Below are 26,010 nucleotides of genomic sequence, written 5' to 3'. Positions count from 1 at the left end.
GACCAACGCACATTTATAGCATGGATTTATCTCACAAATAAATATACGGTTTATACTCTCGGTAAAGCACGCTCAGTTCAGTTCATGGATCAGGTTAGGATTCTCCGTGGAAATTTAAAAATTCACTTCACATGCATGATTGCGCGTCCAAGTTGTTAGGTCGTCCACCATGATTATGTAAATATTATGCTAATTTGTCAATGGAATGTTCAAAATTAGATGCTTAGTTAACCACTAGGAGCGCTTCCGGGTTAGTACAGACGTCAGATTATATCAATTAAATATGTGTTCGAATCCTCAGTGAGTTCTATTTCATTTGTATAGAAAAGAGAATATGTACTGTACATGCTGATTATTATATCGCATGTTATAGGTTATGTATGCGCACACAATTAGTATTCAAATTGAAAAAAAAAATTTCAGAAGGTTTTAATATAATCCGCGTCTGAAGACAGTTAGTTTGGGTTCTGAATGCGTAGCTATATCAACCCTATACACGTCATTACATGTACGCAGGGACGATAATGCTCCGTACACGTACGTTTTCTAACATGTAACTAAACCTCTCTAATTACTCATGAATGATACAGTATTCGTTCTCCTATTAGAAGCAAACCAACATTGCATACATGTGTATTATAATATTCGTGTTTAAATTATAATTCTTTGTAGATTTACCGGAGATATTTAAATGTCAGCAAATCAGCATGTTGCGGAAATCACGAATCTGCTGGTCTCCAATATTTAAGGATATCTCTGAAATGTCACTCATCAGGTTAAATGTGATAGACTGGCAGTCATTGACAACAGAAGATGACCATAATGTGAAACAAGATCTATTAGTTGCTGTTGAAACTATTCATGGCTTCAAATGTTTCCATGGTGATATAGATGGCGACCATATCTTGACTGACAATGTTAAAGTAGGTTTCATCATGTGTCTGATAACTTAAAGTGTTAAACATATCTTATTGTGTTTGCGATTAGAACACCGTAAATAAGGTGATGATACCAATACAATTGGAAACTTTTCTAATAAGCAAGTAATAACATTGATAACTGTCATTAGGATTCAAAAAGGGGTGATCACAGCACTATCATGAACTTCAGAATTTCCACAAACACATTTGTATCATCTTCTGCATTGAATCATTGTACTGGGAACCTACAATATATTCATCAAAAGGACCTGTAAGGCTATTCATAATGATTTTTTTTCAAACGATACGAGCAACTTTTTCGAATCGGTATCATAAGGTGCATTACACAATAACATGTGACGAACGACTACGAAGTGATTAGTGACAGTAGAATGCTTTAATAATTTGAGGTATATTAAAAGATATATATATATATATATATATATATATATATATAGTGCATATGAATATTCAGAAATTCACCTTCTATTCCAGGGATGTTGCTCGGGTGCCTTCCTCTTGACAGATAAGATGCGTGGACCAGTCGAAAAACGAGTGCAGCCGAAACATCCTAAATCAGCAGGAAATAAAACTGAAAGTAAACCCAGGGATGGAGATTCTAATATGTCATCGGAAGCAAATAACACCAGTGATAAAGAACCTGCAACGCCAATTGCATCTACATCAAAATTTCCATCACAAATTGACAGCACAAAGACAAACACAAACAACAGTACACCTGTAGCCGAACACCATGATGATGGCGAAATGTCACAAATTAATGAAAGTCCTGAAATGTCAGCGAACAAAAATGCAATTTTTGACGTTGTACCTGGCGAGCCGAAAGGAAATAATGAAGGTGATCGAGAATCATCTGAAATTTCAACAAAGAACATCAATTTGGAGGAAATATCACAGGAAATGACAGCTGAGAACATTCCGCCTACAAACGTTACAGTATTGTCATCAGCGGACACAGACTATAAAGACACCACAACCAAAATATCGACACTGGGCAGTAAAACTGGTGAACAAATACAAGGAGAAATAACAGAGGACACAAAACCTGGGAAATCATCTGAAAAGTCAACAGACAACCAAAATACCAGTAATTGAAAACACAACGCATTGCAATAATAACCCATATCCAAAGACAAAACTCCTATAATTAATTGCATGTACCAGTATTCATACAATAATTGCCAGTCTAAGCACACATGTGAAAATACTCGTTACAAAATGGCGAGAAATTAAGCCATGATAAATTAAATAAACGTAATTGTCAGAATAGTAATATCAATTCGTTAATCATTCAATTAGCTGTTGATTAATTCAATATATCCCATCTCTGAATTCATATTGATTTACAACACGTGATGTGTACAATATGGTTTGCTGTAATTATATACTAGGGAAATAAAGAGGTTAATAGTAAGCCTTTGGACAGTCACTCATTGCAATTTACTGCTCATCATTGAATGTTAATATCACTTGGTTTAATAATATTACATCTATGGTTAAGATTATTAAATAACAACTTAAATTATTTGTAAGACATACATTCATATTCTAACGTGTAAGTATGTGGTGCTAGATATTTAATAGTGTTTGTCATTATGTTGCGATATTTACGATAAGTTCTGTATGCAACATTTATACAACTAGGTGTTTACTTTTGAATGTCCATGTATTGCACCGTATGGCCATTTTTTTCATTTTTTTTTTTGGGGGGGGGGTTGTTTATACATTTTATTTAGTAATAATCTACATGTAAATAGCATGTAATTAACGTCAATATTATATTGATCTGTATGAATTGTATTATGGTTTTGAAAATTATTTATAATTTAGTGAAAATGTTTGAAATTTAGTGACTAAATGGATTTTATTAACACCAATATTTGTGTGCAATTATTGTAAATATTGTGAGTTGTAAGATATTTCATTGAATCTATAAATATGCTGATCAAATGCATGTATGAAATTCTTCAGTTGCATCCATTGACTTGCTCAGTCAAATTGCTGGGTAAATAAGAACATACTAGGCTCCAATTGAAAATACTATTCTTTTACTAGATTATAACAATGGTTATGTATGGCAACTTTAGAGATCATAACAACTATCACCGCAGTTTTACCTACCACCAGTCCTCTGACTTATCTGAATTGCCATTATGCTGAATTAAGGTGGACAAAGTTAATGTAGCTGTGAATTCTGAGAATGTCCTAGAAATACATCCCAAGGATGTCCTCTGAAAGATTATGCAAGACTACTCAGTTTCACAGAACAGGTACCAGCTTATAACATTTTGTTAATGTGACAATATGGATGAGAAATTGGTATTTATTCGAATTTTTTATGTGTATTTCTCATGTGTATATTTTGTTAATTGAATTGTTTTTAAAGTAACTTCCTTTCGTTCAACTATATGTTTAACTTCATTTATTTCACTAATTAGGTTATTTCTACCATAACAGAAAATGGTGGCTACTCCGGGAATGGAACAGAGCTCTTCTGGGGAAAAGGCAGAAAATAGAACAAGTATAATTTAGATGTTTGTTCTGATTTCGAACGAAGTTTGACAGTTGAGTTTAAAAAAAAAATAAGGGGAAACTCGTAAGTGAAAGTAAAGTCAACAATGGCGTGCAAGGCTGACGTATTCATGGAGACTCCTTATTTTGAGGAGTTTGACACATTGAGAAAACAATAGACGAGAACACTATTTTGCATGACAATAACCACTGTCGTCAGTATTTAAAGTGGAACAGAACTTGATCTGTTTGACAGAACTGGAGACCCACCGATGAAGAGGAGCTCAGTCTCTTTGAAATATTTGGGCCAGAACTGTATGATTCATGATATTATTTATATATAGAACCTCAGTGTAAAATCATATTCACAATAACGTATAGTTTACTTTATAATCATACACCTTTCTATTTTTCAGCACAAACATTTGTGTTATTTGCATATCTTATTTCGTGTTTGTTTTCCTTTACACATGATTGCTACATCATTCTTAATTTGAGTATAACATCTGGATTTGAGTACAACTACCATTTTCAAACAGTCTACACCTCCAACATAAAAAAAAGAGATGGGTTCCCTGTAAATATCGTTGTGTGCCTTCTGAAAAAGAGTTGTTTTGTGTACATGTACATTGGTGTGGATTGATGTTGCATGTTGCATACTTCACTGGACGGAAAGAGTAAGATAGAAGGGAAGATTGCAATTGTTGTCACCTTTGACCAGACACTAGTGCCAGTGAAACCTGATCTCTCAGCTTGAATTGAATCATGGAATTCTACTCGCGAGTAGTACGAAAGGGCTGGATACCACTCATATTTGAAGGCAAATTTAACAAACAATATTGATTTACATGATGTCATCGAATTTCAAGAGCTATGTGATGTGAGTACATGTACTCCTAAGATGAATAATATATTGGAAGGAAAAAGAATTGTTGCCAGATACCAAGTTGGGAAAGAGAGACCAGGGCTTAATAGAGTTTACTACAGTTAGGCTAGGTTGTATATTAATTTCATGTTACTCCTTTAATTTGGCTCCTCTTACAAGGCACAAATTAAATGATACTACCATTAATATCATGTATGGTTTCTGTGGTAACAAATAAGAAAACAATTTTTTTTCAGGATCGAATTGTTAAACCTTTGAGGTAAATAATGGTGAAATATACATATTTCTCAATTTTATTTTATGAGGTCAGTCTATTCACCAGATTCACTGGATACCAATTACAAAATTAGAGTCAATATAACAATACTAGAATCATCTCCACTCATGTAAAGGGAAAGTCCTTATTCTAGAACAGAAATGTGTGCTGCCATCGTCTGTGTTCAGGTAAATGTGTTGACGTTATGGCTTTAGGTTATCGGTCCCAGAAAGGTCAACAAGGCAAAACAGCTATGCTAATTGAATATTCAATGAGCAATTGTCCAAAGGAACTAACAAATTGCAACTGACTGTCAATTCATGATGGGTTACTATTGACATGTCGTTTACCCATCGCCGAGAGGGTAGCAAAGACTTCTAGGCTAGAATAGGTTAAGGACATTCCCCCTAAATGCGAGTGGATATGATAGTAGTAATTGTAACGCATCATATAGGAACTAGACTATTCATGTATATGGTTATGGTATAAGATTTTATTTCTGCACTGATTTTGAAAGACCATTTGTATGTAAAGAGGGGGTGCATGTATATGTTAGCTAAACACGTACATAAACTAATGTCTCTATTAACTTACGTCAACTATTTAACTGGGTTGATAATACGGTGTCTTATGTCGTTTAAATTTGGTGTTGGACAACTAATTTGTTATGTAATAAATTGATTAATTAAAGTAGGTATCATACGACCAACAAAGTACTAGTATTTCAATTGCATACTTTATTACAAGAGTTGTATCTATAGCTGCAACATCTTCACAGACTCTGACAACCACTTTCATCACTGGACTCTTGGTTTGTTGATGAAGACTATACTACACTTCTGTGATGACAATAAAATCATTGGCTTCTAATTATTGTAAGAGTTACATTTGGGAAGAAAATGTGGCCCAGCCATTCAATGTTTCAGTTCACTGTTACACCATACATGTTTCAATTGGGTAATTTGACTAAATTATCTTTACCTCCATAGCCACCTAATTAAAAATATTTTTCTTTAAAACATTATTTGTGATTTAATTTTTTGATACTGTAATAATATCAGATTCTGCATTCCTGCAGTATCAAGACATTATAATGATTCGATTCTCGATGTATTTGGCTCCCACTATTGTTGGATGTGGTTGCATGAATTCTAAGTACCTTACTTAAGGCAGAAGGCAGACAGAAGAGTTTACCAATGTAAGTTGGTGTAGACTGAAGTCATATGCTGCATACTTTGCTCACTAGTTGAAAGAAGGAAAATGAAAATCTTTCTTAATTCGACGCCATATTCATCAATTTGGTTAAGTAAATGGCAAACTTAAAAAAAGGGCAAGGAGATTAAAGTTGTTACACATGATAACGGTGTAAATTATGTCACCACTCTAGGCAATGGTCTTTCAAAACCAGTGTCCAAAAAGAGATTGCACCATGTTCAAGAGTTGTACATGTATTTATAGCTGCGACATCTTCATAAAATCTGACAATCGAAACCATCACTTGCCTCAGAGTTTGCTGATGAAGCCTATTCTAAGCTTCTTAGAAGACAATAAAATCATTTGGCCGTCAAATATAGTATTGCTACGTTTGGGAAGACGGGATGCACCAGTCATTGAGCTTTTCAGTGTCACTTTTACAATATGGAGGTTTTCATTGGATAGTTTCTCCTCGATTATGTCGTCTCTACTTGTGATAAATAATTTTCGCTCGAAATGTTTGTGATTTTACATTCTGTTAGGGACTATAATACTACTAACGTTTGTACTCCTACAGTACAATTGTTATAATATTAGACTCGTATTGAAAACGGCACACACTTTACAGTTGTATGGCTTCTCTATGGCAAACAATTAGTAAAATATCAATTCATAATTGAAAGCACCATCACACAGATCATCAAACACTATGAAACAAATTTCTAATTGAAAGCACTCCTACATACGGTGCATTGTTTGGCTTTTCTATGGGAAACATGCTGAGTACATGTGCTATTAAAAACACCATGCTAATCTATCTCATATGTGTGTCTTTTCTACATAAAACAAATCGGTGATATTCCGAAAAAAGAACTGTGGCAGTTGCACGGTGATGCTCGTCACTATGGGCGAAGACATCAATGGTCATTAGTATTAATTGTATCAACAATGAAAACAATTTACATGAACACAAGTTCCACAGTACTGATGAATATTGGCCAGTGGCAGTCTTTTATGGAAAAGACAGCACACATAACCTTGAATGCAATATTGGCATTGGTTTCTGCAAATCTGGATTCCTTGTATATCTCGTTGCCTTGCTACAATCTAAAGGGCATAAAGTATTCATGTGTAGTGACTCTACATTCATAGATAATATAGTGGCAAGTAAAGGACTTGGACCACTAACAGACGATAGCTTTAACATATTCATGAATTAAGACGCACAGTTCAAAGCTGACGTATGTCCTTCGAGCAGACTTCTTTCAGGATTAAGGAAAACTCAATTTGATTTACATAGACCATGCCATTACTAGAATTGTTGAAAAAATAATGACACTACGAATAGTAAGGTCATCTCGTTTGTCATCAGAAATCCCAAGACATGATGGAAACGACAGAAGAAATGCCAGCCTACAACATCATGTGGAAAGTCTTCATAGGAGAGGCTTTAAGAGTGATCATTTTGATATCCTGATAGATTCAAAGGGAAATTTGGTCCAGCCTTTGTCCTTCAACAAATCGGATGCCAGAGTCATCATAGCAGATCCTCGTGATTTTGGAGAAGGACCAGAAATCGGCGACGTACTCAATGGTGTGGCTTCGAAAACACACCAACCGTGCTTGAACAACTACAAATGTAGTTAAAAGACAAACTTGGTTTGGACAGTGGTATCCTAATGGAACATGAAATGGGGCGGCTAATATACCATCATTTGAACGAACTGTACATAATAGCTAGTAAAGACATGGAGCCACAACTTAAAGCTGGATCACCACAATTTCCAATAGATGTAAATGACTACATATGGGGACTTACCAATCGAGAAATAAAGCAATATCTCTACCCTGCATATATTTTCCATGCCACCCAAATCAAAATTAAACAATGCCCTGGAAGTTTACATTCGTACAAAGAAGCAATGTCAAAGGTGTAGCCTGGCAAGTGGCACCATATAGTGTCACTGTACATGAATTTGTGGAAAAAAAAGTTGAAAAACACAGAACAGAGTGATTTAGCATAATGTGCAAACACTAGACACCAGAAGGTTAACGTCCGGTATTTTCTTTGAAGTTGATAAACACCACACATTTAACATTTGTATGGCTTTTCTATAGTAAATACACTCTGTATCATAATTTCAATCTTAGAAACACCCTAGCATACTGACCCCCACACTTCACATTTGTATGGCTTTTCTATGGCAAATACACTCTGTATCATAATTTCAATATTAGAAACACCCTAGCATACTGACCCACACACTTCACATTTGTATGGCTTTACTATGGCAAATACACTCTGTATCATAATTTTAATCTTAGAAACACCCTAGCATACTGACCCGCACACTTTACATTTGTATGGCTTTTCTATGGCAAATACACTCTGTATCATAATTTCAATCTTAGAAACACCCTAGCATACTGACTTCCACAATTCACATTTGTATGGCTTTTCTATGGCAAATACACGCTGTATCATAACTTCAATCTTAGAAACACCCTAGCCTACTGACCCCCACACTTCACATTTGTATGGCTTTTCTATGGCAAATACACTCTGTACACCCTAGCATACTGACTTCCACAATTCACATTTGTATGGCTTTTCTATGGCAAATACACTCTGTATCATAATTTCAATCTTAGAAACACCCGAGCATACTGACTTTTTGTGTTTCCTGTATAATATGGCTATCGGTTGATATACGGAACATATTCACAGTAAGTACAAGCTCCATAGTTGCGATAGACATTTGCCATCAGAAATGAAGAATATGCAAGTCAATTGGGCAAAGCATTGCTGTCATATGTATGGCTTTTCAACACAGGCACACTTGGAGCAATTTTATATTTTCAAATTTTGGTTTGGTTTTTTAAAAAAATTCTTATTAGCCTTATTAACACAACAATCAACATGTAGCTGTCACTAGTGTCAGTGCATGATTTCATTCAGAAGACATTTTGGGACAGTACCGTGTATGGGTTTGTCTCATGCCCCCAAGCTCAATGTTACAGAAACTGTGACAAAAAGTATTGTTAACTTTCAATATTGTGTTGGTGACAAAGAAACACTTCTTTGTTTGAGATTATATTTTAGTTCACCAAATGATATACAATGCAAAATGAAGTGGTGGCATATGTTGTGTATGAATCAGGATTGACCACAGATGTCACACTACACCATCTAACAACATTGCTGTACATGCTGGCCCTGAAAGACTATTTTTTGCATCATCTCCACAGTCTTACCAATGTCTGTCCGTTGGATGTGTAGCACAAAACTCGAAGTGGTGATAAGGAAGATAAGCTGTTATTTTCAACAAAAGGTTGTGACTGTGAGTTTGCTAGATCTGTAGAGAGAACATGGACAGAAGCAAAAGTCTAAAATGTGGCCGTCTCTCCCAAAAAAGTTAGAACAAACGTTACTGTGCTTCTGAAAAATCTAAAAGAAAAAATGAACCCATTGCATATCGTTCAGAACTACAGAAGTTATACTGTAAATAATTATAGTTACCCAGCCTTTTAGTTACATCCACAATTATGTGGAATGAGCCATCAATAAACTATCAATACTTTTAGAAGAATGCACACAAGGATAAAATGTCATCACTTATCATTGCCTTACATTTAAAGGCATTGAAAGAATCAAGTTATCACCTGTAGCAGGCAGTGTGAACTCCATCAAAATGTTATCTCGACCCTTGACATCGACAGACAAGTTTGTGTATATGTACAAGGACCATGTGAATGTTCAGTTATCTTAAATGCTAACATAGTCATGCATATTGCATTAAAATCTGGCAATTGTACTTGTATTAAAGTTATATGCCATCTATTTCCTGCTTACTCAAGATGCAAGTATAAGAAACTAGTTTCCACTCATTGATATTTGTAATTTATGCGCACTACTCACATTGGAAAAAAAATTAAAGATGGAAAATTTCCTGTTAGTTTGAATGACGATATAATGTCATAATGTGCTACTGGATGAAAGCCATGAATGTGTCAATCAATCAATCAATCAATCAATCAATCAATCAATCAATCAATCAATCAATCAATCAATCAATCAATCAATCAATCAATCAATCAATCAATCAATCAATCAATCAATCAATCAATCAATCAATCAATCAATCAATCAATCAATCAATCAATCAATCAATCAATCAATCAATCACAACTGACATAAATTACCAAAAGACTACCCCGGTTAGAGAATCTCTAAATATCTCGAATGTTGTTGTTTCCAAATGGCTACGCATATAAAGCGTGAAGCCGACTGACCTTTGACCTGTCAGTTTCCTTCAGCGTACTGACCTGCTGCGTTTTCGGAAGAAAATGCATCAGGCCCCGTAAGGAGCACGGTGCCCAGAGTACGCTGGAAAGAATAATTATAACGATTAACTCCATGCCAACTAACGTCAACTTCGAATTCTGTGCGTGATATTCTGCGTTTTGATATTACTATAAGCCATCACTAGCACCAGCACAGTCCATCGACGCCATCTTTTCATCTGCACTATTGACAGAATTGGAAAAAAAGTCCTTCGGGAAGATATAAGTTAAATCACGTTCTAAATCTTCTCACGAACTTACATGTTAAAACTGATACGTTTGTCGCACTGATTCTTCAAAACTTTAGCCAAAACTGTCATGATATGTAAGGAAATCCATGGAATATATATAGAGCATTTCGCTCTTATGGCGCCATGCGTGTGGCAACTTCTATTCCTGTAAGTTTTAATGGGCCGTCTGAGCCACTCAAAAGTAAATTTGTGTTACTCCTCACGCCGTAAGAGAAAATATATTTAAAGCCACCCCAGAGGCATTTCGGTCTTGATACACAGCAAAAAGTGGTTATGTTCATAGTTTTACTGTTTGCCAAAAAAATAGAAGAGTTTCCTGACATCCACAGTACCAACAGATTACGAACGGTGCTCTGTAATTTTCATTCGAATTGATATTACCACAAACTATAAGACTACTATATCTGGCAAGACAAAGGGTGGTATTTTCGCCGCATAAGAGCGCCCTCTTCTGTTGTTTTGCACACATCACATTCTGTCTCGCCATTGCCCGACAGAAAGAAGCCAAGCCCGAGCAGGTCATCAACGCCAGTTTTCATCCATTGTTTTTCACAGCAGAAAAAGTAGGCACGTTCCAAATCTTCCCAAGAGTTTACAAATTTGACGCACATACATTTGTCGAGCTGTTTCTGCAAGACTGCGGCCAAAACTATCAAATTGCATAGGGTCACCGCACAGAGCATCTCGTCGTCGGTATGGACCTTTTTACATGTTCATATGTGCATGCAGCGTTTGAGCCACTCAAACGTGTAAGTGTCTTTACTACGCAAGTCATTCTGTAAAAGACTGACATCTCCAAGGACTAACTGCAATCACCTCAATGACCTGGCTAAATCTGTAACATTTTAAATATTATTCGAATAATGTGGCCTGTTAGTAACAAATACATTTCCTACTGATTACAAAGGATAATGTAATTTCTTATACTTAATTAATTAATATGTGCAAACTACAGAACGCTTATTTTTGGGTCACGTCTTGTGATGTCATGTCTATGCCGGACCACGTTAGTGTTTTCTAATGTGACGTCAGTAGATGCGTGACGTAAACGTGGCTGTCTGTCTGTCTGTCTGTCTGTCATGGATGCATTGGTCTATTCTTTAACATTTATATCAATTTATTAAGACATCAATTATTTTTTCTCTTTTTCCTACGTTAATAATGGTCATGACTATAGAGGAGATGCATGATTTCGTTGTTGTTGTTTTTTTAATCTGTGGCAACCTGCTGCAAACGCAACCTTAAGGCCGGGTGTCATATGCCACCTAAAGTGCAAAGCCAGATCAGTGCTCATACATGCATTGCACGGCGATTTGCATCGGCGATCAGTTATAACAGGAAATTTGTGTTGTGAAAGGCAATTTATAATTAACTGTATTTTTTAAAGGTGGGTTGAATGCTAGACCATTGTTAGTTAGTTATTGGAGGATCCGTTTTCTGACAGTAATTCCACAGACATAATTTTATATTACAATGAATATACGAAATTGTGTATTTTTACAACAACAAAAATTCAATTTATTTCAAAATATTGTAGTAATCAAGAATCACCTTGTTTCAGCGCTTGAAATTTTGTTTGAGATATCTTTGAAATACCCTGAACACATTTCAGGTGTCCACTTTTAAGTCTTTACGTTTGCCATCTGGCGCCCCTTTCAGTTTTATGTATGTTGCTGCGCGTGCCATATCGGAGTATGGCCTTTAAAATAGAAACTATTCGAACCACGTATTTGCGGATGCTCAAAAAATTTGTGTCAGTGATGGGAATATTGTAAAAAAAAATTATTACAGGTCATGGACTTTAATTCACGTGTGTAATTATACTGAAATACTAAAATACGTCATACTAATCAATATAGCAATGTTTGTAAAGATTTTTGTCAACCAAGCCGATGAAAAGACGCAGTGCTAGACTTCTGTCACGTCTGTCGAGTCAGGCAAAGAAACTTAGTAATCTGTGTAATATTTTTTTAGTGTGATTCGATGATTTGTTTACTGTGATGAACTAGCTTCCAGTGTTCTTCTATAGATTTAACCTTGAGTATTATATTATTGCTGAGAGTTACAGACATACTATATTCGTGTTCTTGTGTAGCTCCAGCAACTGTCGTCAGACAAAACAAATCGTATTAAATATTGTAGGGAAATTCAGAAATCACTCAGTACTTTTTCATTCTGAAAGTAGCAGGGGAAGGTTGTGTATATTTTTATAACCTGCATGAAATGTTGAAATAAAATGAAAAAATACACAAATTAAGGGGTAGCAAGGAAACGTAAACACCTTATGACCACAGCATATCATGTGTCATCCCCCTCAGCACAAAGAAGGACGTTTACTTGTAAAAGCCATCTGTCACAAAACCTCTTGTATCTACTGTTCTCCCTTGAATTAAAGTTACATAATATGTACATGTTATTATTTTATATAATTAAAAATCATTTTCAAGCTTCTCACTCCTTATTCAGAATTTTCATATATAAGGCATCCCGCATTGAATGCTTTCAGTGTGGTGAAGTTTGAGGTCACTGATTGGCAAACTATATGTTAGCCACATAGCCATTAGGTATTGCATTTCATAAGTGATTATAAACTTTGCTTTTGTGATACATTCAGATTGGTAAATTTGAGGAGTAAATGTAGGGTTCAATTTAAAAATTATCATGTACTACATTATGGGTAAGATGTCATTACCATTCACGTTGTCTCTGTAACTCACCAACAGTTACCGTTCATTTGTAATTGAGTCCACATTGTTATGAAGTTCAAGTCACAACTGTATACAAACACACATCTCTTTCACTGAAATAAAGCTCTGTAGCTATCCTGAGCTGTTACAAACAGGTTACAGTTCGCTTATTTTAAAATGTACATGCAAAGGTACATACTTTTTTTCGTAATTATGTTTATTTTGCCATAAAAATAAAGGAAATCGGGTTTGTAATAGTACAATATAATTCTAACACGAGAAATTGCGCGAAAAATGAGGCACTCTTGGCTCAGCCACAGAGCACCTTCAGGTAAGTACCTCTCATTTGCATATGGATAGGACAGGATTTGGAACTTTATGACGTCACTTCGGGAACACAAACGCATTCGTCAGTGTATCTTTACATGTAAAGCCATTATGGTCGAACCAGAAGGTCAACTTCAAAACCCGTTTTCGCCAGAACCCGACGTTGAATATTGATCAGATTCCTCAAGCGTAGAGCAATACACTCCAGCATTAACATCTGATGGTGTGATTTAGCCAAATTCATTCGAACCGACCGCTAGCAGTAACGATAGTTCATCTGGTAGTGAATGAGTATGTCCTAGTGAAGCCGTGTTGTTTACATACAGTGAATGCTGTTATCAGCTCCTTTGTTGACATAACTATTCAATGGGTGGAAAACAGCTCCTGCAATCAATGTAATCGAAACGAAAATTATGTAATATTTCCATACCCATCAAACATACAGAGAATGAGAATGGCTTCAAGAGTTCCCCATAATCATGATAATATTCTCTCAAGTTGTTCAAATGTAGCATGTGTCGTAACAGTACATTCAATATATGACCATTCAAAATCTTCGCGAAAGTAGACCCACAAATTCGTTTGAGCAGAACGTTTTGTTGGATAACCGTCCCTCTTGAAAGCTATGTGTACACGTACGTACTTTATTTCATTTTTTACTGCGTTCATTACCATCCACACAGTGACATGAAGTGGTTTCATCTTCTTTCAAAGCACGGCCCATGTTCACAGAAGCTGGTCGTACTGTGGTGTATTGTCTCCGACCATTTTTGTGTGAGTTTTTTATGGATAGACATGTCTTACGTTGTGGAAGTTATTTGACCTGGGAGCGTGAAGCTTATACTGTACTTTGCTGTGTCCATCCACTTTTGACATGTGATTGGCATGACACAGTAATTGTTCATGTAGACAAAACAATGGAAACAAAAATAGCAACATTATAATGAGCGTTGCGTCTTTTTACTTTGATATGATTCCGACGATGTATGTGATGTATCACAATGAAAACGATCGACTCCCAGCAACATGGAAATCAAAACATACAATCATTGTTTAAAAACAAATGCTATGGTAATGAACATATTTTATAAAGCTAACTTGCTTTCTTGAAAACATCATTTCAAATTATTTTATTTGTCTTCCTTTTTTCGCTTTGATCATGGCTACACCGGTGGCGTGGAGTACCCCGGCCCCGGTAACATTTACCGACTTTCACTGTATGGCGTCACTGTCCAGTTTTTACGTGATTTCAACTGCCTTCACCCATTATTACCTACTCAGTTATATCACTCGGAAATATGTGTAGGGTGATGTTTCACTGCGGGTGCTGCCGACAAAACACCAAGGAACCATTGTTGTCGGAAGACTAAACTGGTACACCACAATACAGTACTGGTACACCACAATATGTTCAGTTACAGATAATACTATATGGCAAGCGTAATTAGTAATTCATAAGTAAACATTACACAAAGGCTTAGAAGGCTTTTGTAACACGTGGGACATCGACACCTTTCGTGAGCTGGTTGCGGTGCCGAAGTTAGTCGAAGCACAGGGGATTAAGGGGGCAAGTATTTTTGCGACTTTCTTGCCAATGCGCGCAATATTTAGAGGTATGAATGCAATTTCATTTATTTTTATGGCAAAATAAACATAATTACGAAAAAAGTATGTACCTTTGCATGTACACTTTAATGTGTGTACCCACGTACGTGTGTATATATATATGTCTGTCTGTCGTTTATTTCCGTCACTTGACGGAAAGGCTGAACTGCTACACATTATGTAAATTTCAGCGCAGAAAAAGCCGGGGTGAGGGGGTGGGGCGGGGTTTGGATGCGGTTCACACCTAAGGATGTTTTCTTTTTTTGGCACAATGGGACTCACCACCAAGAAATTCAAACCCCATGGCATAGTATATTTGTCCAGTGGATCACTCTGATGGTCATGACATGGGACAATGTCTTACAATTGCCATACTAAGCGTACTTCGAGCGCCATTGTTTCTTCTTTTCTGAAGGTGATTTCATTTTCACTGGATTACTTTTTAATTGAAACATATGATAAGCATGTTCTAGTTACATGAATGTAACACCCCTCCCTCCCCTTTTTTAAAATAGATTTTCTGAAATCGCTTTACATAATATTATATATCCATACATGCATACATGCACGCGCGCAAGCAGGCAGACAGATAGAGAGACAGAGAGAGAGACAAACAGACATACATACATACATACATACATACATACATACATACATACATACATACATACATACATACATACATACATACATACGCATTAAGTGTAATGTATATAATGTGAACATTCATATAAGCTCTATCTACAACGATGTAGAATATTTTTATAATTATATTAATTTGTCATTTATTTATCTATGTACAAAAAGATTCATAAATAACTATCATCCTTACAATCAGTTGTACGTCTATTCATAACTCAAGTTACATGTTAAATCCAAGTCTCAAAAAATGTTTCAAACTTCATCTACGAAGCCATGCCTAAGATAAATTTCTGATTAATGTGGTTTATTGGTTGGATATATATATATATATATATATATATATATATATATATATATATATATATATATATATATCCATAGCACAGTGCTCGATACGTCTGCACGCAGAGCGGAGTATATGTTGAGGATAGAAGAAAATCAACCCTACTTGATTTTCTTCTACCCTCAACATATATATATATATATATATATATATATATATATATATATATATATATATATATATATACTGAGCAATTGGATTTTAAACTCAAATTAGGCCTAGGATACAAAAAATTAAAACGTAGCTTTTTTGTCAAGAACATATCCAGAATTATAACCTATGCCACTTTGGAAAAGTGCTAGTACAATTATTGCTTAAACTTGCCTGTCTCTCCGAATAAAAATGCGTAAAGACAGCTACCACTTTATTTATAGTCTATAATGTTGAGTATCTCTCAAAGCATTAACAATATTACTATAATTTTTTGTGGGAGTTATTTTTACTGTTCTTAGGAAGGCCGATGACATAGTTGACACCTTTACGAGTCAAACGTGGGCTGAGACACAGACTCTCTGCCGCGGTGGTGCTGTTTGTGATGAAGGCCGTAACCTCGTTCATATCGCGAAGTGAAAGTCCCATTGAACTTGTTGAGATCCTACGTGTCGGTAGCAAAGAGGTGGAAAGATTTCCCACACTAGTCAACGATTCATGAGAACTCGATTTCGAACGATTGTGTTTACCGCCATCAACGTCCACGTTTATATCTGGTGCTTTAAACTGACCTCGACGTCTTGTATTTTGCGTTCGATTGAAAGTGCGCTTCTCCGTACTGTTATGTATTTCTTCTATCGTCACCTCCACCACTGGCTTTATTGTTGGACTTGGTTTCATATCATTGACCGTGCGATCGTCGAAAGTGTTGCTATTCGTACATTGTCCAGGAGCTGCTGCTGCTTGTAACTTGGCGTCCTTCTCCATATGTAATGCTTTCCTAAATGTGGACGATGCATGCGGAAGTTCCTTCTTTTTCGAAAAGTTTATTGTCTGTGCCATGTCAGAAGACGAGTCATCGTGGTAGTTTGGTATACTGGAGCTATTCGAGTTTGTTTCTGGTAGTTTCTTAAAGGATGTCAACGGCCTTGATCCTATGGATATCTTTCTTGTTTGACTTTCAGACACACAAACTATCGGACTGAGAAATTCAGACTTTCTTCTAAGTTTCATATCTTTCGTTGTCCGTTCCAGTTTTGGACTAAAACTTACGGGTAAAGAAGGAGTTGAAATTTTCCTAAGTCTTCGTAATTGTGGCGAACACATAGGCGACGTCTTAGGTGTAAGTGGTTTCATTTTTTCCACGCATGAACTCTTCCGTCCAACTCGTGGGCTTGAGAGTGGTGAATTTCCGGGAGAGTACTTCGGTGAGAGAGATATGTTTGAAGAACTGAGCTGTTTGTTGGTAGTTGAACGTCTTCGCACTATTTGTGGACTTGACGACAAAGTAATTGCAGGAGCTGTATCTGGTCTTACACGCGGTAGAGACGTCGAACGACCATTTGTAGTGGTCGTTGGCGCAAGGTCAGATGACTCAAGGTCAAGAATATTTGTGTAAGTCACTCCATTCGTCGACATCTTTTGCTTCACCATTTTCATTGCGTACAGTCTTCTAAACCACGGACTAATTTCCCTGCTGTAGTTCCAAAATGTGGACACGAATTCGAAGCTGTGTTTACTGATAGACGGCTTACGAATGGAATGGCCATGTCATGAAAACACTCATTATATATACACACTTATCAACAGGTATCGCACGTAGAACGAAGTGCGGGTCTATTGAAGTTTACAAAATGATAAGAACAATCGCAAGCTCTGGTTACCACTACCTAATACATCACCCGATCGAGTAGTTCCGTTACTTGACTCTATTCTCGTTAAAACAAGATGTACACTTTCAGTAATTCTATAAACGCCGTTTTCGGTTACCGGCTATGACGTCACGGGTTTCTGTCAGCACAACTGTACACACAATCGCATCTAGGTACGCGATGACTCAGGACGTCAGTCACGTCACAGAATCTTAACAAAACACGCTTTCTTCCGCAGGTATTCAGCGTGTTCCTAAAAATACATCGTGATTTGAAAGAAAGTCGTATGATCCCGAAATCGGTACTGGAGTTCCGACAGAATCAACGCAACGCCACGAAGCAGTGAGATTGTTTATGCAATCGTGTAGATGTGTGTGTACAAGGATCGGAACCAAACGTATACTTTGAAAGTTGTATTCATTACTTTGTTTACTATATGGACATGGTTTCAGGTTCAACCGTGTACGTTTGCTTACCAGACACGAAGCACGTGTACGCTTGCTTTGACTTTTTGTCAACTCGCGATCGGCCGGTCAACCGATCGCAAACCGTCCGACTCTGTGTAAAGTTAATATAAGGTCATTGATCGGGCAAAATATGGTTTCGTTAATGTCTACTTTGGATTGGGATTAAAACAAAAAGGTGTGAAATCAGTGAAAGACAGTTTTCTGGCAGTGATACAAAAAAGTTCGTCGAAAACAAAAGAATAATGCCATATGATCGTTATGCGGCTCCAATAATAAGATAGCTAATTTGGGAGTATTAGAAATTGAAACCCTAGCTAGTCATTCGAGATTAAATCTCTCAAATCTCCGAAAATCCTGACAAACGTATTGAAAGAGATGTTTCTTGATATGAGTGACTGTTTTATTTTTTCTCTGAGATGCGTATTTAGACGTAATGAGAGATTGATAATGTATTTTACAGGAACGGAAAATTTAACAGCATCGTGGCATTCGTGGGTTTTTACTGATATCATTATTCATTAGATGCACACTTGAGTTATGGATTAGTGTCTCAGAGCTGGTGTATCAGTGTAAACAAATTCTGAGAAAGTATGTTTTGCTCTCCAGGACATATTGTTAGTGTAGCCGTGCATGTTCGTTGTATGTATGCGCTTGAAAAAGATCTGGGTACGACCGAAATTTCATCTTGTTTGTCATTATTACCTGCCAGAAATGATGATGCGAATGAACGAGGTGTTACACCCAGCTGATTGTTTCGTATTTGTTTGTTTGTTTGTTTGTTTGTTTGTTTGTTTGTGTCTGTCTGTCTATCTACATACATACATACACACATACATACATACATACATACATACATACATACATACATTGTACATACATACATACACACACAGACACGCACGCACACACACATACATACATACATACATACATAGTTACATAAACACTCAAATTATTTCTTGCAGTTACATCTTATTAAAATGACATATTCGATATAAATTGTACAAAATGTAGGACAAATTTAAAAAAATTATGAAATACACAAATTAAAAAAGTAGAGATAAGTTTCACTACATAAATGATTACAACGAGGTCGAGGCGTTCAAACATGACGTCATTCGTCCTGTGAGGTCATGCGTCAGAGAGGTCACTGATTGGCAAACTGTATGTTAGCGACGTAGCCATCATCTCTTACACTACCGTTGCTATGGAATTTAAGCACAACCAGGTTGGTAGTAGAAACCCATTCAAATGCTTCATAATCACCGCAATAAGTGACCTCAGCAACCGATCCATCATCTTGGAAATCTTTAACCTGGGGACAAGAAGGAGAAGCATAACACAATCAGTCGAACATTGTTCAAAATATTCCACAGTTCGAAACATAGAGAGAACGTCGTATGATGTATCCTCAAAAAATAGTAAAAACGCTACACATTAAAGAAGACAACCAGCATGCACCACTCATAACATATAATGACAAATACGGCAGTGGTATTCTGTACGTCTGTATTCGCCCCACCAGTTAAATTCTTTCTTTGTCGCCAGCGTGCTGGTAAGTTTGTGGCAGATTTTGAAAAGACAAACACAGTTCATTTGCTCAAAATTTCCGATGAAGGCCGTATATCATACCGTTCTTGTAACTGCAAATACAGGTTGTCAGATATTTTCAGAATAACTATACATATATCTAGTAAATAGTTGTTTAAGACAATCAAGCTTTGAATTTTGACATTTATATTTCACCAGTGTAGTTGATTTTAAAAGGTACAAACAGAAAATAAAGCAACAGAGAAGTGAATTTTACATGACATGTTAGCATTATGGGGGGTTTTCTCCGGTCTTTGTTTTTCCCCCTGTTTGCCTGGTTTGTTTTGGGGAAATTCAAGGACGGCAAACACAGTATTTAGTACTGTGTATGTTACATGTTGATGTTGTAAATCAGTGTAACTTAAATGATTCTCCGCTGCATGCATGCAACTGTCTTTCGAGTGTACCAAGATCCCCTGGCTAGGAGAAGTCGAGAATTAGTCTCCATAGAATCCCTCGCTCACAGACAAACAAACAAACAAACACAGTACACCCACGTTTACACTTATATACCAATATAATGTCATGTAAAGATGACATTACTGACAATGACGAGTCATGAAACTCAGAGTTTAGTCATGTGTTGTAATCACAAAAGTAAACCAAAAGAAAGCAAATAGGTTAACTTATCAAGATGCTAGTCTTGCTGCTAGCTGCTTGTTCGGGCTTTCCTTCGATACTATAAGCGAACGAAGTTCGCAGTGAGGGCTTGCCCGTTCCATCCTCGAAAGCAATATTATGTTCGGTCGTGTGTCGTATTTTATCGGAAGAACATCCGAGGTCTAGCAGATAGACTATCAAGATGTTAGATAAACTGGGCTATATATTTATTCAACTATCCCTCTATATGTTTGTCGCTGTCTATCTGCCTGTCTGTATGTCTGTCTCTGTCTGTCTGTCTGTCTGTCTGTCTGTCTGTCTGTCTATCTATCTATCTATCTGTCTGTCTGTCTGTATGGATGTATGCATGTATGTCTCTGTCTGTCTGTCTGTATGTATGTCTGTTAGTCTTGCTGCTAGACGTTCGGGCTTTCTTCCGATACGATAAGCGAACGAAGTTCGCAGTGAGGGCTTGCATGAACATGGATGTTCCATCCTCGATAGCGATGTTCGGTCGTGTGTCGTAAAGTGCATCGGAAGAACATCCGAGGTCTAGCAGATAGACTATATGCCTGTCTGCACGTCTGTCTGTCTGTCTGTCTGTCTGTCTGTCTGTATGTATGTATGTATGTATGTATGTATGTATGTATGTATGTATGCATGCATGCATGCATGTATGTATGTATGTCTCTGTTTATCTGTCTATCTATCTGTCTACCTAGCCATTTACTAGTCTATCAGCTAGCCCTCGGATGTTCTTCCGATAAAATACGACACACAGCCGAACAACGCTATCGAGGATGGAACATCCGGCAGGCCCTCACATGCGAACTTCGTTCGCTTATAGTTGTAGCATCGAAAGAAAGCCCGAACGTCTAGCAGCAAGACTAGCCATTTACCTGCCTGTTTGTCTAAGTCTGTCAGTGCATCCGTCTGTTCGTCCCTGTCTGTCTGTCTGCCTGTCTCTGTATGTATGTATGTATGTATGTATGTATGTATGTATGTATGTATGTATGTATGTATGTATGTATGTCTGTGTCTGTCTGTCTGTCTGTCTGTCTGTCTGTCGATCGGTTTGTCGGTCATTCTATGTCCACCTGTCTATTCATTCGTCTGTATCTGTGTCTGTCTGCCTTCCTGCATGTCTGTCAGTTTGTCTTTGTCTGTCTGTCTGTACTTTTTAAATATATGGAAATATCAAGACTCACATTTCTACCGAAATTTCTCAATGATTTTTTTTCCCAAATGTAGGATATAATTTTAAAAACGTTAACAATTTACCTTCAGATAGTCTTTCCAGCAGTTGTTGGAGTTCTGTATTCTGATGTATTCGAAGCTAATTTTAATGACTTGGCCAGCAGGGGCGTTGATCTCCTGCAAACAGTTCTTACGATTCCTATATCTGTTTGGATAGTTATCTGCACCGAGTGTTGCTGGAGATGTGTTAACAATGCCATGGCAACCTGGATTAAACAAAATGGGAGTTTGCAGTCATATGTCTTGATGACCGTGTAACACCAGCAGAAGTGGTTATATTATAAAATATACATTAATATTAGATATACGTCTGTAGGTACCAATCACAATCATATGCACTCTTAATGCCTACCATTCAAAAATTAGTGCACTGTCAGGTTCTACCAATCCGATTGTCTCCAGATTTTCGCATGACGTGGAACCCACGCTTACTTAAAATTTGGAAAAACAATTGAGGTAGTTTGAGAGCAGTCATCATCTGTCATTATTACTATGGTAACAAAGAGGGAGAAGTGTAAAAGGAAAGTCAAGAAACAGCAGTAGGTATAGCCCGACTAATTGAACATTGCGAATGCTAAAAATAAGAGGTTGGTGTTCATTTAAAGAGAGCGTATCACATAATAGAATGCACATGGAGAGTCACGGTGTCTTTCGTACGTACGTGAAAAGTGTATACAACGTACGAAAAGTCCTAAAGTGCCTGAATGTTGATAAGAAGAATACAATAATTTCCTTTACCTCGAATCTTTTTATTAATTGTACGATACACTAATTTGTAACCACTGGCGGATCCAGAGCTGTCGGTATGGAAACGAAGAATTACTCGACTTCCACTGGTCTTGTACTTCATATCAGTAATGCTCCCACACAGTTTTCTTGACTTGTCATTAAAAGGGTCGAAGATCTGTTAAATGAAAATATATTTATTGCAGTCGTTGTCAAGTCTCTATTCACCTGTCAATCACACAGCATAGCTATAGGTATAAATTATTTTCCTGAAATATGACAAACAATGTTACATGGTGAATTGTGCAAACATTTGTATCCATTTTGAATTCGAATTAGTTTCAACTGGTAACAATGGTTATAAACTACCATTCCAATGTGATGATATAGCAGTAAATATGTGTGTGTGTGTGTGTGTGTGTGTGTCTCTGTGTGTGTCTGTCTGTCTCTCTGTCTGTCTCTCTGTCTGCCTGTGTGTAATTGGGTACCTGGGTGGGTAGGTAGGTAGGTAGGTAGGTAGGTAGGTGGGTAGGTAGGTAGGTAGGTAGGTAGGTAGGCTGATTGGTCGGTTGATTGGTTGGTAGTTAGGTAGATAGGTGGGTGGGTAGGCAGGTAAGTAGGTAGGTGGGTAGATATGGACTCGTAGTGTTTGGGATTACGATCATGAATGTTTTGTTTGTTGACAAAGTCCTTCATATTTGACATGCAACAGTTTACTCTTTAAAAAAGTCACGTCATCATATATGCGCCAATCTGTATCAAAAGAACAGAAGTTCTACCACCTGACGTGTAAAAACACATCGCCTTGCATAATGATATTTTAACACACAGTAATTTTGTGTACAAGGCAGTATATATTGCCATCAAATATTTCTTCAAAAGAAAATTGGCCGACTGTCTACTGCGCTGATCAGTGTCTCCGATAGATCAAACATATTATAACAAGCAGATAGTTACGAGAGTTTTCTGAGTCACAGATCAGATTATCTCAGAAGACAGGCTATGGCGAAGACGGTTATGTCCAAATTCAAGTTAGCGGGTACAGCAGTTTTCAGTGAAGTTCCATGATACAACAGTACGGGCAAATTAATACATACAGTCACAAGCACTATGACCGTAGGCTGTTTAACTTACTTCTAAGTAATCTTTAGCACAGTCTGTAGAATCTTCGAGTTCCAATGTTCTGAATATCAAGTATATTCGTTTACCAGCCTCAACCCGTATTTCATATTCACAGTCCTGACTATCAGGGTAGTTGTTAGGGTGATGGGGTGACGTCACTTCACCTCGGGCATCAGTCAGGATCAGCTTTTCACCGGTACATCCTACAAATCAGAGGTAATTATGAAATGAGCACAGGCTATACGGAAGGGTAATAGGAACAAAGGTGTTGATATGCCATTTGACTCCTTTCATGTGACTTGCATTTAAAGCTATACAATGCTCTGTGCTACTCTATTCTACACTTCACTACACTACACTACACTACCCTCCACTGCACTGCAATACACTACACTAAGCTTACACTACACTATACTTTACCGCACCGCACTACACTACACTACACTACACTACACTACACTACACTACACTACACCACACTCCACTGTACTACACTATACAACAATGTAGTATATAATGTTATATGATGTCTTCCTTTCCTCTGAAATCGCATTCTGGAGTTGTTCGCATACATGTACTTCCATGACCAGGACAGTCCCAGAAAAACCACGGACAAAATTTCATGTGACAAGGTTTTCAGTAGTTCAGATATATCAGTTTTCAAACAAATTGTCCAGGAGAGCCAGTTGTTGTTGATACAAAACAAAAATATGATAATTCTATAGATATATCTGCTAATTAACCCATACATACCAGGAGCTTCGCTAGGCTCTTCACTAATGACCTCATACTCGGCATGAAATCCAGTCATTCCCTGCGATCCATCGCTATGAAAGATGACTGTGACAGAATTGCCTGTGGATTCCCAAAAGAACTCATTCTGATTACCGCAATATGTATTCGTTGATGTAGTACCATCTACTGTCTCGGAAATCTATGGACAAAGAACAGAATATGTTGTATAAATAACATGTTTACACCATGCAGTACTTGTATGTATGTATGTATGTATGTATGTATGTATGTATGTAGGTAGGTAGGTACAGGTAGGTAGGTAGGTGGGCACGTGGGTAGGTATGTTTTAACCTCTTTATGTATGTGATGATGTGACCTGTCCTACACTGTATATACCGTACATTGCAAAAGTGATCAAATGAAGCTGTTATGACGACATTTGTAATTTTATTCCGATGTAATGTTTATTGGGATTACCCGTTATCTGAATACTCAATGTGATTATACCTTTAATTTAGTAAAGATATAGTGCATGTAATCAACTAAAAACTGTGCTTATTTGGGTAGGACAATAAATCTACTCAGTTGTTATGCACATTGAAAACGATAAGCACCAACATTTTGTTCGGTTTTACTGGAAAGGAACCCTTGTACACGGCTAAGTTGACAGAAATATCAAGGGATTGAAAACAAATATTTGAAAACTTTCCAATAAGGGGAAAACTTACCTTGACATAATCGTAACCACAATCACTACTGTCTTCAACATTAAAGTCAGTGAATGTAATTCGAATGGTGCTGCCCTGACTGACAGTTATCTGTATAGTACAGTCTGTGCTAGCAGGATACAACTCTGGATAATTTGGTGATGACAATATCCCAGCATCCTCTGTTAACGTGGCATCACAAACTAGAATGTAAAAATATCGAGAGGGACAAGTTATTATTTATTTAATATAGAATTCTACATTTCCAGACAATGTGCTTGGAATGCAACATTCTATGTGATTTGTGAACTCTAAAGTGTTCTTTAGTGTTGGTATTGCGTGGAACATTAGTAATCACCAATTGTTCATACAGAACTGTTTATGGTGAATAATTAAAGTAAATTCTACGTGCTTTAAAATGAATAGAAAAAAGTTAATTATTATAAGGGTACAAGTTTATTAAAACATCCCTAAGCTTGGGATCTAATTATTAACTTTTTCCAAACATTTTCTTTATGTATTTGGATTTTTTTATCGCTTGAGATTCACATACGCTATATAACATGTTTACAAAGAACATGTTATGGGATATGTTGAATATACAAACTTTCAGTTAATAAACAATCAGAAAAGAAAATATGTTTAAAACAATCACTGTACCTGGAGCAGGACACTCTCCCCTCTCACAGCTTGAAGACGTTGTTGGCTTCGAAGTGATATCACATTCATCGTCAGAGACAGTCTGACTAGGGTCGTTGGCCGCAACGCAGACGACTGTTCGTGTTATCTGGCCGATGCCACATGTGACTGGACACTAAGATTTCAAAGAAATAACATATTTTAGCAGCGCCAATAAAAGAACACACACTACACGAGATCCTATGCCAATGGGCAAGTATACTAGTAACCTCTGATGAACTAACACATTTCGATTTCAAAACCTGTTTCTGGAGTTTGTATTGTATAACCAATATCTTGTCATATTACCCATCTATAAGCTTTCAAATTTAATCTATT

General features: G+C 36.9%; 1 protein-coding gene across 1 annotated transcript; it reads right to left on the bottom strand.

Moving 5' to 3' along the window:
* Positions 1–19,359: 19,359 nt before the first annotated feature.
* Positions 19,360–24,372, bottom strand: LOC144447932 (tolloid-like protein 1). The gene is made up of 5 exons (XM_078138034.1): positions 24,305–24,372; positions 23,564–23,754; positions 22,442–22,607; positions 21,728–21,909; positions 19,360–19,571 (listed from the first exon to the last, which is right to left on the bottom strand). The coding sequence occupies exons 1-5, from the start codon at positions 24,360–24,362 to the stop codon at positions 19,404–19,406; spliced, it is 765 nt and encodes a 254-aa protein (XP_077994160.1). The 5' UTR covers positions 24,363–24,372; the 3' UTR covers positions 19,360–19,403.
* Between the last annotated feature and the right edge of the window lie 1,638 nt (positions 24,373–26,010).

Source organism: Glandiceps talaboti, chromosome 17 (genome assembly GCF_964340395.1).
Source record: "Glandiceps talaboti chromosome 17, keGlaTala1.1, whole genome shotgun sequence".
In the NCBI taxonomy this organism is placed as follows: domain Eukaryota; kingdom Metazoa; phylum Hemichordata; class Enteropneusta; family Spengelidae; genus Glandiceps; species Glandiceps talaboti.
This window is presented reverse-complemented; position numbering and strand designations above follow the sequence as displayed.

Excerpts from the sequence above, each read along its gene's own strand:
- LOC144447932 (XM_078138034.1), bottom strand. The coding sequence starts at position 24,362 with ATGACTGGATTTCATGCCGAGTATGAGGTCATTAGTGAAGAGCCTAGC. Across the intron at positions 22,608-23,563 it reads GTGCTAAAGATTACTTAGAA|ATCTTCGACCCTTTTAATGA; the intron begins GTAAGTTAAACA and ends TTCATTTAACAG. Across the intron at positions 19,572-21,727 it reads GCTGGAAAGACTATCTGAAG|GTTAAAGATTTCCAAGATGA; the intron begins GTAAATTGTTAA and ends TCTTGTCCCCAG.